This window comes from Eriocheir sinensis, chromosome 52, assembly GCF_024679095.1.
Source record: "Eriocheir sinensis breed Jianghai 21 chromosome 52, ASM2467909v1, whole genome shotgun sequence".
Lineage (NCBI taxonomy): Eukaryota > Metazoa > Arthropoda > Malacostraca > Decapoda > Varunidae > Eriocheir > Eriocheir sinensis.
The window spans coordinates 7,690,043-7,708,794 of NC_066560.1; the positions used below are offsets into that span (position 1 = coordinate 7,690,043).

At 47.5% G+C, this 18,752-nt stretch overlaps 1 protein-coding gene across 1 annotated transcript in view; it reads left to right on the forward strand.

Moving 5' to 3' along the window:
* The window catches only part of LOC126982836 (uncharacterized), a 135,953-nt gene extending 121,895 nt beyond the window's left edge, over positions 1 to 14,058 (forward strand). The window contains 11 exon segments of the mRNA XM_050835109.1: positions 2,290 to 2,490; positions 2,744 to 4,058; positions 4,061 to 5,055; positions 5,204 to 7,348; positions 7,727 to 7,893; positions 8,801 to 9,027; positions 9,360 to 11,027; positions 11,710 to 11,848; positions 12,059 to 12,398; positions 12,562 to 13,059; positions 13,909 to 14,058. Of these exon segments, the coding sequence (XP_050691066.1) occupies positions 2,290 to 2,490; positions 2,744 to 4,058; positions 4,061 to 5,055; positions 5,204 to 7,348; positions 7,727 to 7,893; positions 8,801 to 9,027; positions 9,360 to 11,027; positions 11,710 to 11,848; positions 12,059 to 12,398; positions 12,562 to 13,059; positions 13,909 to 14,058 (7,845 nt within the window).
* The last annotated feature ends 4,694 nt before the right edge of the window (positions 14,059 to 18,752 follow it).

The window sequence follows — 18,752 nt, forward strand, 5'->3', positions numbered from 1 at the left end:
GTGTGTGTGTGTGTGTGTGTGTGTGTGTGTCCCAACCTGCATCCCCTCCACACACACACCTTATCTCCCTGAAGAGCGTGTTATCGGAGGCTGTTCATGGGAGAGAGCAACCAACCCGCACCGCCACTTCTTGACCCGGTCCTCCGTCGGCTTATAAGGCGCCCCGATCCCCCGATACTCATTATTACTTTTTTCCTCTCGCTTCGTTGGCGTTGAGATACATACAAACATTGTCCCTGAGATAGTACGGTGGGGAGGGGAGGAGGAGGAAGGAGGGGGCGAGGTATGAAGCAAACAGAAAGTAAGAGGAGTGTTTGCCCTAGAGGAGGAGGAGGAGGAGGAGTAGAAGGACAAAAACAAGAACAGAGATTAGGAGAGGGAAGAAGAGGGGAAGAAGATAGAAGGTAGAATAAGAAAATAAAGGAAGAGGAGGTGAAGGAGGAGGAGGAGGGTGAGCGCAAGAACACCAAGAACAGAGATTAGGAGAGGGAATAAGAAGAGGGGGAGGAGATAGAAGAAGAAGAATAGAAAGTAGAAAAGGATAATAAAGGAAGAAGAGGAGGAGGAGGAGGGTGAACGCAAGAACACCCAGAACAGAGATTAGGAGAGGGAAGAAGAAGAGGTGAAGGAGATAGAAGAAGAAGAATAGGGGGTAGAAAAAGACAAGAAAGGAAGAGAAGGAGGAGGAGGAGGAGGAGGGTAAAAAGAAGAACACAAGGAACATAAATTAGGAGGAGGAATAAGACGAGGGAGAGGAGACAATAGAAGAGGAATATAAGGTAGAAGAGAGTAAAGAATGATAAGGAAGAAAAATAAAAAGAGAAAAGTCGATGAAGAACAGCAAGAACAAAAACAAGATGAACATGAAGAAGGAAGAGAAAGAGAGAGAGAGGAAAGAAGAGAGAACAGGAATAAACGGTAGAAGATGAAAGTAAAGGAGGAGGAGGACGAGTAAGAGAAAAAGATGAACAACAGCAAGAACAAGAACAAGATGAACAAGAAGAAGAGGGAGAGGGGGGTGAGGGGGGCGGGGAGAGACAGGCAGGCCCCGAGGACATTGACACCCGCCTCTGCCCTGCCTCCTCTGCCTTGTGGTTTCCCCGCTTCAAATCCGGACTTGTCTCTTGGTGAGGCTGGCAGTGAATCTCCGAGCCTGTCCCATCCTTCCCCAGTCTGTCCCATCCCTCCCCAGCCTGTCCCATCCCTCCCCAGCCTGTCCCATCTCTCCCCAGCCTATCCCATCCCTCCCCAGCCTATCCCATCTCTCCCCAGCCTATCCCATCCCTCCCCAGCCTATCCCATCCCTCCCCAGCCTGTCCCATCCCTCCCCAGCCTCTCATCCCTCCCCAGCCTGTCCCCATCCTTCTCCTTCATCTTCTTTTTCTTTTCCTCTTCTTCTATCTCATCTCCTTTTTACTCCTCCTCCTAATCTCTGTTGTTCATGTTCTTGTTTTTCCCTTCTCCTCGTCCTTCTCCTCCTTCTCCCCCTCCTCCTTACTCTTCTTCTCATGGTGCACTTATCGGTTCCAGACCCAAAACTGTCACACTCACACCGATAACGACATTCATTTATAGTTACTTAAAATAGTTAATTGCTACTTTTTTTTTTTTTTCCCGAGTTGTGGGCCATAAACTGAGAGATACGATGTTGGGAGTACGATGATGAGGCGAGGCTGCGTGGCTGGCTGGCCCCGTCCCTCGCTTCGCCTCGGGGCCGCCTCCTCGCGCATTAGTCTCGCCTTATTCGCGCTTATCACACTCGCTCTTATCTCGGATCATAATTTTCGGCGGCATGTGTTTATGGCTGCAGATGTCGCGGGTGGGGGTCTGGGGCGAGGGGTTGTCAAGAGGAAGGTATCAGTGGTGTGTTTCGTTGAGGTTCTGTTTCGACCTTCCCAAGTTTCTTATTTTCGCCATCAGTGAATTGTGTTTCTTCGTAGTCAGTTTCTGTCTTGTATTTTATATTCTTTTACCTGACTTTTTTTCCATTCTCATGATACGCATAATTACTGATGGAAGGTCACTGCTCAAAACGTTCGTTTTGATGTATTTACAAGGTAATTTTGATTATTAATCATATTTATGATAATGATAAACATAGCTTACAACAATTATGTCCTGGTGTGAAGAAATAAAAACTAACATTAATTCAGCCTGTCATGCCGTTGTTTGTAGTGTTGTTAACAACACAAACAACAAACATGGAGTGAGTGAGTCTGTTTGTTGGCGTCACCTGTGGTGGTGGTGGTGGTGAGAATGACGTGACTAATATGACTGTTTCCTCCTCAGGGCGGTGGTGTGAAGGGAGACATGAGGGTACCAGTGGCGTCGGTGTACCGCACGGGCGGTGTGGGCGGCCTGGTGGGGTGCGTCGGCGTGGCGGCCTCGGCGCCCACCGTACACCACCACCACATCGACCACGACGAGGAGCAAATCTCACGCCTGGCACACCACCTCTCGCAGATCTCCAGTGACCATGAGGGCCTCCAGGTGAGTACATCAGGGTTGTCCCCCCCACCCCTCCCCCTCCCCCCACACTACACTATCCAGACACAATGTTGTTATGTTAATGAGATGGGGAACTTGTTCATCTCACTTGGTCTGTCAGTAAGTTATTCACAGTCATCTACAATGAATACTGAATGCACCAGTCAACATTAGTATGTTAATGAGTCAGTTTTGAAGTGAGTCAGTAAGTGTGTTATCCTGTGTTGTGTACTTAAGTGTTCTCCTCCCCGTGCAGGTGCTGGACCAGGAGGACTTGGCCGCCCTGCTGCCCGATGTAAGCAGCGGTGGCCACCAGGATGGCTCCTCCGTGTCCCTGGATGGCTTCACCGATGACGTGGTGGTGTCCCGTGGCGGCTCAGACACCGAGGGAGAGGAGCCTACCACCGCTGCTGCAGACGCTGCTGCCGCTGCTGCTGCTGCTGCTGCTGCTGCCGCTGCTGGAGAGGAAGATGATGACCTGCCAGATGTCATTGTACATGAGGCCATCAACTCCATGGCCATGGTTGGCGAGGAGGCCCTCAAGTTCAATACGGTGCTCATGGACGACCTCGATGACGTGGATGGCCGAGGCCGTGCCCGCCAGCAGCAGCAGCAGCAACAGCAACAGCAGCATCAACAGCAGCAGCAGCAGCAGAGCCAGGCCAGGCTAGGCCAGCAGCAACAGCAGCTGCAACAACAGCAACAGCAACAGAGAGCAGCCAGGAGTCCCAGGGCTGAGTCTGGGTCGAGGGGCCGTGAGGACCTAACCTTTGGGGACAAAAAGAAGCGAGGGAGGCAGTCTCGACCTCTGCCGGGGAAGGATCCCCACCCAGAGGAAGAGCCAGACCCGCCCTCCATGCCGGAGCTGGAGAGCTACGTTCCCCTGGACTGCAACGTGTCCAACGTGTCCCCGGACAGCGGCATTCAGTCAGTGAATGGCTCTCCCCTGCACCACATCGGGTCTCCGCCGCACCACCACTCGCCTCTCTACAGTGCCGGCAAGACTGGCGATGGCTCTGGGGGACACACCCGGCCCTACTCCCCCACCTATGTCTCTCAGGACTCCCCGCCACCCCCCACACTGTTGCCAGCCGTCACACCCCCACACTTGCTGGGCTCACCCCAGTATGAATATGACGACCCCCCGCACTCGCCCCAGATGCCTGCCCTCAAGTGCCAGGTGGACCCCCCACCTGTCCTGCATGCTGACACTGCCAAGCGCACCAGCCTGGAGGAGCAGGGAACCCTCAAGAAGCGAGGGCCGGGCAGACCAAAGAAAGATCCAGACATGCCCAAGAGACCACGAGGCAGACCCAAAGGATCAAAAAATAAGAAACCAAAGAAGATGGACGGACAGCCGGTTGCCGCAGACTTCAAGGATGACTTGCACAAGTTAGTGAGAGAAGTGGACAATAATGTTGCGTGCTGTAAGAGTGAGCAAGGAGCCGACGTGCCGGCGGCCAGTGCGATGGACGCGTGTAGTGATAGCAAATGGAACAATGATGTGGACAGTGAGGACCTCCCTCCGCCGCCAGAGCCCATCCCTCCCCTGAGGCGAGGGCCAGGCAGACCCAAAAGATCCCTCCAGTGTTAGAGCCCAGTGTACCCCTCCAGGAACCACAACTAAACAAAGTACAAAGTGAGCACAAAGCTGAGTCTTGTGCAGAAAAAAGTGCCAATCCTTCTAGTGCCAACCCTGACGTGCAGACACCAGGTTTTGAACCATCCAACAACTCCATGAAGTATAATAGAAAAATTGGAGACCAGGGATTCAAGGGAAAGAGGCCCGTGGGGCGGCCGAGGAAGTACCCCAAGAGAGAGGACGTCAACTCCGCCGGCAACAACCTCCCGGCCACGGCGGCCAGTAAGAAGTGTTTCAGCGAGAGGATCATGCACAAAATCATCAACGAAAAAGTACGCAACAGTGAGAAGTCAGACAAATTATCTGGCCGAGTTGACGATCACGAGGGATCTGTGGAGACCTTCGGTGATCCGTACACCTTCCTTGACCTACCCTTCGCCAACGCACAGGACTCTGAGAGAAGGCACCGCAAGCGCCACTCAAAGCTAAAGTTCACGTCTGACGGCCTGCCATTTGAGGGGAAGAAGAAGCGGGGCAGGAAAAAGGAGTTGCCTGCCATCTTTGAAAAGGTCTACCGCAACCAGGATATGAAGGGCAAGATCAAGAGTGAGAACGGGCGGCCCGCCTTCTGCCCCGCCACGCTGGCCTTCAAACAGATGCACAAGAAGAAGAAAAAGAAACCGAAGCACTTCAAGAGCAAGCACAAGAACATTGTGGACCCCGTGTTCCTTGCCGACCTGGAGGACCTGACGCGGGGGGTCCAGCAGTGCTCCATCTCCAAGGCGCCCATCCTCATACAGTCCAAACCCGGTGAAATCCTCCTGCCCTCCATTTTCCGGCTGAGGAAGGTGTCGCTGGCAGCCAAGAAGAGGCGGGGCAGCGAGAAGACGAGGACCAGTGACCGTGAGTCTGGCACGGAGGGAGAGAGTGGCAAGGAGAAGGCGTCAGGGAAGAGGAAGAAGAAGCTGCAGGAGGTTCCAAAACAGGTATGAAGGCAATTGTAAAATTTTCTGGCATATTAATAATTCTCTTGATGCTTTATAGTAATTTAGAGGATTCCTTTTCACAGATACTTAATGTTACAATCTACTCTGGTAATCCCTCAGTGACTCATATTGTGATTTGTCATTTCAGGGTCGGGAGCGGACGGAGGCCAACGAGCAGCGTCTGCCCCTCAAGAAGCGTCACCGCCACATCTCTACGGCTGTGCCCGCCACGCCTGAGCCGCCCAAGATGGACAATGTGAAAAGTGAGCTCAGTTTGACAAAAGCCAGTGAGAAGGCAAACTGTGATAAAGAACCGAGAATTGAAAAGGAGGACAAGGACAGGTTAGCTAAGATTGACCCCAGACCAGAAAAACTCTCTGTTCCAAAGACCTCCAATATGATCGCTGAGACCCCAAAGCCAGTGAAGCCAGACACTAAGGTTGTCAAACAAAGCAGTGAGGATCTCCCCAAGAAATCTGAGGATTCTCTGGTGCCCAACAATGTGACGGCCAAAAAGTGCGAGGTGGCAAACTCGGTGGCGAAAAAGTGTGAGGTCAACACTTCCATGGTGGCAAAGAAGTGTGAACTGACTACCAGCGTTGCCAAGAAATATGATCTCAGCACCAGTGTCACCAAGAAGTATGAGCTCAGCACCAATGTCGCCAAAAAGTATGAGCTCAGCACCAGTGTTGCCAAGAAGTATGAGGAACCTGTCTCCAAGAGGACAGAGGAAATGTCAGTACCTGATATAGTTGTAAAGAGTGCCGCCGCCCCGGAGGAGAGCCAGGCGATACCCGTGCCATGTGTGCCTGAAGCAGTGGTGAGCAAGGTGGCGGAGAAGCCCGAGCCTGCGATGCGGGCTGACAGGGAACTCGCCTCCACCTCCACCCGCACCACCACAACCACCACCACCACAACCACCACACCCAAGAAGAGGCACAGACTGGAGGTGGAGCTGAGCCACACGCCGGCCACTGCCACAAGGGCCACCTCGGGGCTGGTCAAAGGCAAGGTGGAGAAGGAGGTCCCCAAGAGCAAGGAAAAAGAAGCGTCCATCAGAGTGCCAGTGAACAAGTCCCCCAAAGCTACCAAAGAGCTGGCCTTGAAGGAGACCAGTCACGTGCTGCTACCTAAGGAAGAGTCCACTTGTGATAACAGTCCCAAAGTGTGTGTTGTGGAGAAAAAGGAGGAGAAGGAGGAGAAGGTCGAGGAGAAACCCAGTAGTGATAATGGTGCTGATAAGTCCCAGGAAACAGTGGAGCCTTATGTTCCGAGCTCAGAGTCGGTGCCTGAAGCTGAGCTGCCCAAGGAAAGCTCTGGGACGCACTCTGACAGTGACATCCCCAGTGAGCACGAGCCACTCTATGACAGTGACCAGAGTGGTTTCTCCTCCGACAAAGAGGGTCCCATCGAGGTGCCCGTAAAAGTGCCTCAGAAGAGACTGAAAAAGAAGAGGGAGTTGAGGTCGCCCATTCCCAAGGTCACGGACAAACGCGTGCCTGCTGAGGTCACGGGCGACAATGAGCCTCCCCCTTCAAAGAAAAAGAAAAAACTGAAGCGAAGAAAAAGAAATCGCACAGGATTCCCCACCATAAGGAAGAAGAAGCGAAAGACCAAAGACCTAGCTGACCAGAAGGAAAATTACCATGAAGAAAAACCCATCAGTGAACCCTGTGATGGCAAGGAGCCCATGGACACCTCGCAGGCTCCAGCAGCGACAAACCCTTCAGGCATGGAGGTGAGCAGTGCCAGCAGTAGTGCAGCAGTGGCAGCCCCTCCACAGCCAGGAGACAGTAGTGCCCAACCCAAACCCAGTGCCATGGTAGTGAACCCTGCCAAGGAGAGTGTGGGTGCCCCTGTCCCTGTCACTACCCAACCAGGCCCTGAGCAGGTGGAGAAACTGGACAAGGAGAGAGTAGAGACCCCCACCTCCAAGGACCCAGTGCCTGTCCCCGCACCAAGGCCACGAGGGCGTCCCAAGAAGACAAGCACGGAGAGGAAGCCGTCATCAAGGGCTCCCTCCGTGTCCCCCTCACAGTCACCGGAGAAGGCCACCAAGCAGCTCCGAGACTCGCTGAGGGAGAGGAGGTCCACCAAGGCTCCTGACCCAGCAGTCCCTCTCCAGGAGAAGAAAATAGAGACTGAGCAAGATGAGCAGCAGCTGAAGAAGATGCTGGAGAAGGTTGCCACGGGTATTGGGTGTCGGACGAGGCGGAAACGTGACCTGAGTGAGGAGAGTGTCAGGACGGTGCAGTCGGAAGGAAAAAGACCCAGAAGAAATGCAGAAGAGGAGGTAAGGTCAATTGTCCTTTTTTTAACTATCATGATGTATTACAAAATATTTCCTCCTTCATAACTTAACTGTTATGAATAATAGCCCACAAAAGGGAGTTAACAGCCTAGTGTTTGCCATTCATAAACAGCAATCATGATCATTTGCCTGAAAAGTAAAAAATTAAATAGGCATCCCTCAGAAGACCAACCTGTCCTCACATTTCTAGCAAAGTTTTACAGTGTTGTCGTACATTTTCATAAACACCTAAAACCACGTAGCAGATTAGTGAGATCTGTAATATCTCTCTCTCTCACAAATGATCCTGACACACCCATGACAGACCATGGAGATCCTTATTAAACCTGGCCCACCCTAACCCCACATGCCCGCCCTCAGATGGATGACTGTGATGCCGTGGTGCTGTCCTCCGAGTCCATGCCCAGCAGCGAGCCGCCCTCCGGGGACGAGAGCAGCCGCACCCTCACCGGGAACAGGAAGGTCCCACGCTGGAGGAAGAAGTACCTGGTGGCTGGACTGTTCTCGGACTACTACAAGGATGGAGAGTGAGTGTCGGTCTTCAATTGTGTGTTTGGTCTGAATGAACTAAAATGTGACAATGTTTAGTATTTAAATCCATAATTTTTCTTTCATAATTTAGCTCCTGTAGTTATTTTCAGGTTTAGATGTTAAATTAGTTTTTTTTTTTCTGATTAAGATACACAGATGAGTACATAGCCAGTAGACGAATGAAGAAAGGAGTACGTGCATGTGTCAAACAGTTTTGGAATAAGTAAATGGTTAGTCAGGTAGATTTAGTGGTAGGTGATCATCCATACAATCTTCAAATCACTCCATTATGCCAAACTCTTGCCCCAGCACACCCTAAAAAATGCACAGCCTCTCACACACTCACCCTGGCATGACACACTCTGAGCCCTCACCATTCAGTGTGCCAGTGTGTTGCCACCATCACTGATTTACTGTGTTAGCTTGACCTCACAGCAAACCACAACACATATGTAACACACAACCTGGTAAACCATAGTCTTAAGCCAACACTCCATGGTGCAACTCAATGTCCAACTTGTAAGAGCATTCCGTGTTTTAGCTAAACCTGATACTATTCACCCCAGCCACACAAGACTCAATGAAGTGCACCTCCATGTCTGTAGCTTATCTTGGTAACAGCACAAACCCATATATAACATGACTTGTGTTGAGTGTCCATGTTCACTTGTCATAGTAACTGGATCACAAGCCTAATGCACCCATACCAGCATAGCCCTTCACCAGGACCACTAAATGTCAGCACTCACACTAGGGAGCTCCTAACCATCAGCAACACCCGAACACTTGACCCATGACTTAGCACAGCTGTAGGCCGCATCACCTTGGCACATCCTTTAGCCAGATCACACACAACAGTAGGCCATCACCCCAGCACTGCCCTAAGCCAGATCACAACCACAGGCCTCGAAGGAGAAATGGAGAAGTATCCATGCCCAAGAACAAACTGACCTACGACCCCGAAGAGCACGTCCACGGCCTCCTCCCGCCACCCTGCTACTGCCGCAAGTGGCTGAGAGAGCGGCAGATTGACTTTGTGCTGCCCTACGACCTGTGGTGGCTGCACGAACACAACATGCTGCCTGGCCGGGACATCGTGCCCTCGTGGAACTACAAGAAGATCAAGAGTAGTGAGTACACACCTCTGCTGTTTACATAAGGGTTTCCAGGAACATTATTGATTTAAAAAATGAGTAGTAGCTGCCTGATGTGTTTTGGTGCTGCTGTGTAAGAATTAATTTAAATGACCTGAAAAGAGAGATATATAAAAAGAATCATTTTCCTTGTTGAACTTTCTGTAAATGTTGAAACATATACAGTAGTGTTTGAATTGAAAGGAAATTGTTTATTTCTACCATGCCTATTAGTCATAGATTTTAGAAAATTTTCTACGGCAAAATGAAATTGATGGGAGAGACCGTGATAATAACTGCTAATTTATTTCCCTTCTTACTTCTTTCAGATGTTTACTACGATGTCAAACCCAACCATGACTATGAATCCCAAGCCTGCAACTGTAAGCGCCCCGTCAAGCCGGGTGAGCGGGGATGCGGCGACGACTGCATCAACAAAATGATGCTCATAGAGTGTTCCTCCCAGACGTGCCCCATCAGCGACACCTGTGGCAACCAGCCCATCCAGAGGCATGAGTACAGGACGTGCCTGCAGCGCTTCATGACGCCAGAAAAGGGCTGGGGCATCAGGACCACCGAGTCCCTCAAGGCCGGCACCTTCATTCTGGAGTACGTCGGGGAGGTGGTGAGCGAGAAGGAGTTTAAGATCCGGATGCAGACGAGATCGCCAGACACCCACCACTACTGCCTCAACCTGGACCGTGGGATGGTGATTGATGGGCACCGCATGGGGGGTGACTGTCGCTTTGTCAACCACTCCTGCGACCCCAACTGTGAGATGCAGAAATGGTATGTCAATGGCCAGTACCGCATGGCTCTGTTTGCCCTCAAGGACATTGATTTTGGCACCGAATTGACTTACGATTACAACTTTTCCCTCTTCAACCCGGCGGAGGGTCAGGAGTGCAAGTGTGGGTCTGACAACTGCCGTGGGGTGATCGGAGCCAAGTCCCAGAGAGTGAATGGCTATGTTGACGACAAGAAAAAAGCTGCCAAGAAGGAAGTTGGGAAGAAGCGCAAGCGTGGCACAACATCAGAGCAGGATAACTATCTCCCGCGGCCACACATTACACCGATGAAGCCACTCTCCCACCAGCAGCAGCTCTTCATCCTCACCCACAGGTGCTTCCTCATCCGTAACCTGGAGAAGGTCAAGCGGTCGAGGGAACGCTTGAGTCGCTGCACTGAGAAGAAAGCCGATGAGGTGTTGGATGACTCTGAGGAGCCGAGCACAAGGGTGGAAAAGTTCCTGACACACTTCACAGCTCTCAACACTGCGCGATCTGTCAAGACAAGGCGCCTGGCCCAAGCAGAGGATGACCCTGAGATGACCAGACTTGCCAAGTTGGCCCAGATCTTTAAGGACATTTATGACAAACTGGTTGCCTCAAGGGATGCCAGTGATAAGCCCCTGGCCACTCCCTTCATGACACTGCCGTCTAAGAAGAAGTACCCAACCTACTACATCAGGGTTGGTGAGCCCATCGACTTGGCTCTGGTGGAGAAGAACATCCTCACTGGTCACTACATCACTGCCGAGGCCTTTGACCGAGATGTCATGCGCCTTTTTGCCAACAACCTCAGATTTTTTGGACGAAACACAGAGATTGGACAGATGGCCGTGGGCTTGCGGCGAGTTTACAGCGAGTGCAAGCTGCAGTTCAAGCCTTTCTTGGAGGAGGTGCTTGGGGAAGATGCGCTTCCGGCAGCATTTGCAAACTCCTCCCCTAATGAAGAGTTTGAGGATGAGGATGTGATTCGCTGTGTTTGCAACCTGCACCGGGACGAGGGAGTCATGATCCAGTGCGAGCGGTGTCTGGTCTGGCAGCACTGTGACTGCATGGGGGTGACTGACTCCCCGGAACATTACCTGTGTGAGGAGTGCTCGCCACGCCTCATCTCCCCGGAGGTGCCCATGAACCCCCAGCCCCCAGACGCCCCCAAGGACCACAAGTACTTCATCACACTCCTCAGAGACAATCTGCAAGTCAAACAAGGTAAGAGGATGTTGATGATTGAGTTTTCTATGTATTTGTTCCTTGGAAATGTGCTTAACTGTTTTTGTATAACATTTTCTCATTAGTTGTAAAGAATATGGAATGTATTGCAGCAATCATGATTATACAGAGTGGAAACAAACTATATGAAAGTTGCATGTGGTGTATCAAAGTGGGATGGGAGAAGCAATGAAGATGTGTATGAAATCAACAGCAAAGGGAATGATTTGTGGAGTGGTTGAATGAGTGAAACTTACTAATCAAAGATAGTTTGGATATGTGATGACAATGAGTGAGGATGACTTTGTGAAGAGAATGTATGAAAGCTGGATTGAGGGAGAGTTTATCAGGGGGATGACCACCAGTGAAATGAACCAATAGAATGGACGGGTCTTGAGAAAGCAGGCGGGCAAGAATTGAATGGGTAAGAGGGATTGCAGGAATGGAAAATTTGGCATGCTTTTCCCTTGGCCATTCCCTTGGGGGAAACTCCCATGAGGGAACAAGGCATTGGAGAAATGGACAGATAGATTTTAAGAATATTCCAGTAGGTTTGGAAAGTAGTATTAGTTGTCACTTTTGCTCCAGAAAATTTGCATAATGGAAAGAACAGTGATTGGGTTGGAAGACTCAGATAACAAAAATGATCACAGTGTTTTCACTTGGCTCTTCTCTCCTCCAGGGGACAGCGTGTACATCCTGCGTGACCGTCCGCAGCAGAAGAGTGGGGAGAGGCGGCAGCCAGCGTACCGCCTGGCCAAGGATGTCAAGCCCCACGACCTTCTGATATTCAAAATTGAGAACCTGTGGATTGATGAAAAGTATGTATTTCAACAATCTCATTTCGTTTATTTTAATTTTTACTGTGCAATATTTTGATAGTTTTACCCCAGAAAGACTACATCTGAGAGCTGGAGCATTTTCATGTTCAAAGCATATGTTCAGACCAAAGCAAGATGCTGTGTTGAATGTGGACTGATGATAATTCTTTGTGTTTGTCATTGTACAACTTTTTATATTTTTTTTTACAGGGGAGACAAATTTGCCTTTGGGCACCACTACCTACGGCCACACGAGACATTCCACGAGCCTTGGCGGAAGTTCTTTTCCAATGAAGTGATCCGCTCCCCCTTGTGTGAGATCTTGCCCCTGGACATGGTCATCAACCACTGCTGGGTCCTGGACCTCAACAGCTATTGTCGGGGCCGGCCCATTGGTGCACACGAAGACCATGTGTACGTGTGTGAGTACCGAGTTGACAAGGGTGCGAGGGTCTTCTCCAAGATCAGCAAACCCAAGTACCCGATCTGCATCAAACCTTACGCCTTCATCACCTTTCCTGAGAAGCTCCGGCCACAGCGCACCTACACGGTGAGGGTTTCTGAATTGTTGATGGAACTCAGTGTGTCATGGACTTAACTCATTTCTCACAAAAGTAATTGTGATGGAATTTTATGCTTTGTATTATTTAATATTTTTAATGCTATTGTTTTATTACCAGTAATCATATTCTGACATTAATTTTTTCCCACAGCCACACGAAGTCATATCAAACAGTCGGGGCCGCAGTGGCAGCAGCGGTGGCTCCAAGGAAGGCCGCAGTGCGTCCGAGGAGCACAGCAGCGGCAGCAGCCACAGCAGTGCTGGCGGCAACACCAACAGCAGCTCAAGCACAGCCAGTAACAGTACTAACACTTGCCCCAAACCCAGCACTCCTGCAACCAGTAGTGGCACAACCGGGAACAACAGTGACAGCATCAACAACAACAATAACAGCAGCAGCAACAACAACAATAACAACAACAACAACAACAATAGTAACACAAGCACCGCCATCAGCAGCAGTAATAACAACAACAGCAGCAGCAACAACAACAGCAACAGCAGCAACACCACCAGCAGCAATAGCCTCAACAGCAGCAGTAGCAACAGCACCACCTGTGGCAGCAGCAGCAGGAGCAGCAGGTCTCGGGACAGAGGGGCCGCACCTCCTCCCACTGATGAGATTGACGACCACACCCCGCTGGCTACTGTAAGAGCTGAGGCCAGGGCACAAAAGGCATGTGATAGCTGGCACCCAACCACTTCTGGCTTTTCTTGGTTTAAGCTCCTCACACCAAAGCTGAGAGACAGGGCATAAAATTCAGCTTTCTTTTGGGAGCATGACTTTGTTACGACTCTGATCTTCTGCAGAGTCGTGTGCTGCGCATGAAGTACTCCCTGTGCTTGTACCTTGATTTGAGAGTTTGTCAAATTTTGTGATGACCTCAGAAAATTAGACAATTTTAAGGTGTATTTTGGAACAAATTTTGCAATAGCTTTTCTCTATATGATTTTTAATTCATAAAGTATTGAGAGGCCTTAAACCTTGTCTCAGAAGCTTAATTGAGCAAATCTTTATCTCCACTGCAGGGTGCTCGCATGTCCTCAGATTTGGGAACACTGGAGTAAACTGCCTGTTTGCTTTTTAGTGATTCTGTCTTAAAGAAACACCTAATAGTTCTCATCAGTCTTATCTCTCCTGAGACTAAACCTCATACTTTCCCTCCCAAGTGCACTATAAAGTTGGCATGTCCTGTGTGGGAAGTGCTAGGACCTGTGGTTCTCAAGAATGATATAGATGATGCAGCTAGCACAAAGTAGATCTAGCTTAAAGTTTTGTCTTTATTAAGTTGGCTAAATAAAAGTATGATCACATCTTAATGTACAGCACTGATTAGAACACATAGTTTTATGTCTTAGTTGTATTTATTACCTTGAAAACCTAACTTGACAATAATATGGTTGGTTGCTCTCGTTTCACAATATGTCAGAGCATTTGCTTATAATAATTTATATTATTATATTCCCGAAGGTAATTAGTTTGTTTTCTCTTCCACAGCGAGCCAAGAAGCGAGTGCGGGTCAACAGTGTGGCCACCAAGCTTCTGGGCCTGCTCCCGGCCAAGGGCGATAGACCTGAGTTACCTGCTGGAGAACAACAAGAGACAGCAAGAAAACGGCAGCTTTCACTTCCTGAGATTGGCTCATAGGCTGGAACGCCACCTCACTCTAAAGGAAATGGAGGGCCATATGTAAACATTGGTATTTATAAGGTATTTTAATTTCTAAATATTCATTGATCAACATGCAGACTTGCACACACACATATTTACAATCACACTTCACCATAGAGATCTTATTGAAGAGTGCTAGTACCTGTATAAATTATTCTGCTTCAATTGGACTCGTTGTTTTACCATCTCATCATTCATCATTGTTACTCAAATTCTTAACACAGCTACTTCTCACCCTGTGTATATATTGGTCACATTAAGAAATTGACGATTGGGATTCGTATAACTTGATGTTAGTTGATGTTTTAAGTTAAGTCTCCAAATCTAGAACCTGGACGTGCATTACAAGAATGTAAATGTTTCCAATTTGATGTGATTGGACCACACATGAGACGAGTGCACCCTGAGTGAAGCTGCAGGGCCGCCTCGCCTCGCTAAACTTTACCCTGACGTTAGATCTCTATGAACAGGACGCATCCACACTCACACTCTACACTAGAACAAAGTAGCAGACAGACAACACTTGTAAATAAATTTAATATTGAGGAATCTGCTAGTGTCGTACCAGCCTGACTTTTTTTGTATAAAAAGTTAAAACAAAATTAAAGGTGTTTTTTTTGGTGTGAATAGTTCGTGTACTGTCTTTCAGAACGATGGTGTGACTTGTCTGCTTACTTGAGTCACAAGCTTAGGTTTTACAGGAAAGCTAAAAGTGGCAGACTCAATAATGACAAGTTGAAAAAACATTGTCATTGTGCATTTTAGCTTCTCTGGATTCATATGTTTTTGTCCCTTATCGTTGATGAATGGATTACTCTCATCCTGAATATTTTTGAACTTCGGGGAACCATCATCAAGTCTAGATCTGATTCCTTGGCAATAATGGTGTCCAGAAATGTTTGAGGAATAATGATATGCCGAAGAATCCTTTGGAAGGTATGGCAGAAACATACCATTCGTGCATCATGTTTTGGTACCATTTATGTGTAACAACATATTGTACAAGTTCAAGGAACCATCATAAAACTGTTAGATCTGATTTCATGCATTTACCAATGTCCAGAAATGAATTTATATAGAATGTCATATAAATATGCAAGAAAAGAACCTTTTCACTGACTTAAAATGTGAATTTGGGCATGTTCTATTATTGAGGAAACAAATGCATTATCAGATGGAGTAAATCTGACAATTTACTTTAGAAATTCCTATGGAATGTGAGGATGATCAAATTGGTCTTGTAACATGGATGGTGATTACCTGTAAAATTTATAGCTTCTCTGCCATTTTATAGTGAAGTTTTAGCATAGCATAAAATATTGTATTTTATTCTTTCTCAGACGTTTTGTTAAGAATAGGCACATGTATCATGCATGATGCTGGGAATGAGTTTGTACAATGATAAATACTGCCGAGTAGAACAGTGTCCCCACGCGAGAGGGAATGCTGAAGAGGCTAAGCACGGAAGAAGAATGTACAGTTGGCCTGACGCAGTGAACAAAGGAAAAAGTGAAATAGTCTAGGTCAGCTTTGGCACGTCCTTGTGTAGCAATAATAGGCCAGCGCTGGTGAGGCCGGGCCAGCTGTCCCCGGGGCTGGCCGCTGCCCCGTGAGAAAGATGCTCTGTGCACTACGAACAACAACCTAACTGTACTTATTGATATTGTATGTAAGTTCAGCACAATAACCGTTTTTAAACACATAGGTTCTAAGAAATATGGCTGTAAGTTATCCAGTTTTATAAATGTACTGCTTGTATAGATGATAGGTGTAAGAAAGTACAAAGATTTTCTTCTCTTATTTTTATTTAATTTTTTACTAGTGTGTATAAAGCTGGAGGGCAAGCTTTTCCGTAGAGTAACTAGTCACTGGACGCATTGTGGTGCATTTGGTCGATCCTTCCATCATCCCTGTGTACAAGCAAGGAGCTAAGTGTTAATGATGCAAATCTCAGTATCAGATACTGAATTCACATTCAAGAGTATATAATACTCATATATACAATTTTTTACTTGTAAATTAAGACAACAAATCAAAATTTCTTTTTATAAAACTAGAAAACGATGGATTTTGTAGTAGATGTATAACCTATGATAGTGAGTACAAGGATTTTTAAGTTATTTGATTGAGATTTTTAATATATACTTTTAATAATGAACTACACTAAGTCAGATTTCTGGTTTCTCTCAAAATATGTGTAAATATTGTTTGACTGGAGAGCAAGAAAATGACTGAATGCTGTGCATTGTTGTATGTAAAATAGAAGGAATATTTTTATAATAATGTCTGGCAGCTCTTTTGTTCATGTCATTGTTATGGTGTTGTACTCCCTGTGCTGTTTCCCACATGTTGTGTTTATGTTTTCCGCACCTCACCTGGCAAGACTTGTCACCAAACATTACAAAACTTACAAAACACAAAAAAACAGGCAGCTTGATAGGTTTCTGTATCCTTGAGTCACATCCATAGCTACAACCTCTTCCCAGGTGATAATTTTACTCATTTACAATAGACCAGAAATGGGAGGCACTTACCAGGTGTTTTAAGGAAATTTGTGTATTGAAGCAATTGAAAGATACACAGGCTTTTAACATTGAGTTACATATTCTATGAAAACAATTGTACCAAAGTACAATGAACCTTACAACAGCTGTAAAATAACATTATTACCAAGAGAAGAAATATGTGTACAGAAGTTGACATTGTGATTACTATATGACATAATTGACAATTGTACAGATATGCACACACACATACACACACACACACAAACACGCAAACATTACAAACACATATACACAGACACACCTTCACAAAAACAACCACACATCAGATGTACACTCTTACATGCAGTCACGTGCTCGCACACACATAGAAAATACACAACCATGTTACATTTTTGCATCACAAGGCATTAATTAAACTCCATTACATTGCACACTTTCTAATTCATAAGGGCACACACACGCACTCACACTCACACACACGCACTCACACACACACACACACACACACACACACACACACACACACACACACACACACACACACACACACACAACAAAGGACACACAGCATTTGAGGCTTGCATTCCAAGTGTTCCTCCCCTCCTGAATACACGCTAATAGTGCATAAACGAGTGAGAACTTTTGCTACTACTATTTAGGTGTTGTTTATTCTTTGTACTGGAGTGTGTGGCGTCCAGTCCCCTGTTGCCAGTCCTTCCCTTGTTCATCCCTCGTAGCGCCTCCCAACATTTTCCAGACTCACTCATAGTAGGGTTAAGCAGTTACAACAGTACCATTAGTTCAGAAGCTTTTTGCCAGTTATTGCTGTTAACAGATGTTATGCATGGTCCACACCAGTGTTTGTACATGTAAATTTGGTTTTATTAGCCGTGGCCATGGCCAGGGGGGGTGGCGACAGTGCCGGTCCATTGACTGTGGTGGTAACTTAATGATAATGTGATGTCTGCCGGCCGCCCCCTCGGCTGCGGTCCACAGTCTCACCTAAGCAGTTTTACAATTTTGCCTCCTAGTTATACTGATTTGTTGGGAGCTCCCTGTGTAGTAGATTTTAAAGTTTATGTTATTCAATCCATGTACAAGTGGCGGGAAGGTGCATACCTCTACTGAATACAAGAGCATCTCACTTTCTGTCTGAATATGAGCAAATACATTTCACAACAAAATTTTTCATGACAATAGCCCAATATGCATCTTCCCATATCTCAGGACATAATGTTCATTTGTACATAACCATGAAATTCATCTTGGAATAAATTATAATTTTACAATAGCTTTCAATAACCTTACAGCATTTTCATCCTTGCTCTTTGGTGAGGTAAAGGTAAAGGTGGGTGCACATGCTATAGCTGTGCTCTTACCAGGTGCTCATCCACGTACCATTGGCCCTTGAGCCTGTGGCGGTCAAAAACCCATTACCCGGGACATAGGCCTGTGTCAAGTCCGGGATTGCCACAGTTTACCTTCCCTAGGTTTCCCGAGGTACCCATTTATCAACCAACCCGAAAGGGAGGATGAACATCTTGGTGAGCTGCACAGTGACTGCCCGGGGCGGGATTCAAACCCGGACCCACAGAGTCATAGCCAGGCATGCTGACCTTTAATAACTGCTTACAGGTTTGATGGTAGAGATGGCTCTTTTGTCTGAGGAAAGGTTTCTGAAGATTTCTGCTTCCAACTGGCTGAAGAGTGACAAGTTTGGAGGAATCTTGCTCATCCTTGTTTGTCTTCCACTTACTGAGGCTGCAAGGTGAAGGTGAAGTTGGTGGCATGCTAGGTTGGTTTTATTGGAGATAGGTACAAAGAGTGATGAAGAAGTAGAGGAGACATACGTGATGGCGTCAGAGGTAGTTGGATGAGATTTAAGTTCTGTACTTGGGATGTGCAGCCCATGACTGGAGGTACTGCCCAAACAATCCATGCCTCTCAGATTGGAATGGAACACTCTTGTCAAAGATGATATGAGTACCAACTTGGCTGCTGCTCACCCTGAGGAGAATCATGTACAATGGGTGTATCCTGACAGTCCTGACACAGATATAGGGGACACATCACAAAAGATTTAAAGAAAGCTAATAAGTTTGAAAGGATGAATTAACCCGGTAGCAGCAACGGGCCAAACTTGTGGCTTTACCGTGTAGCAGT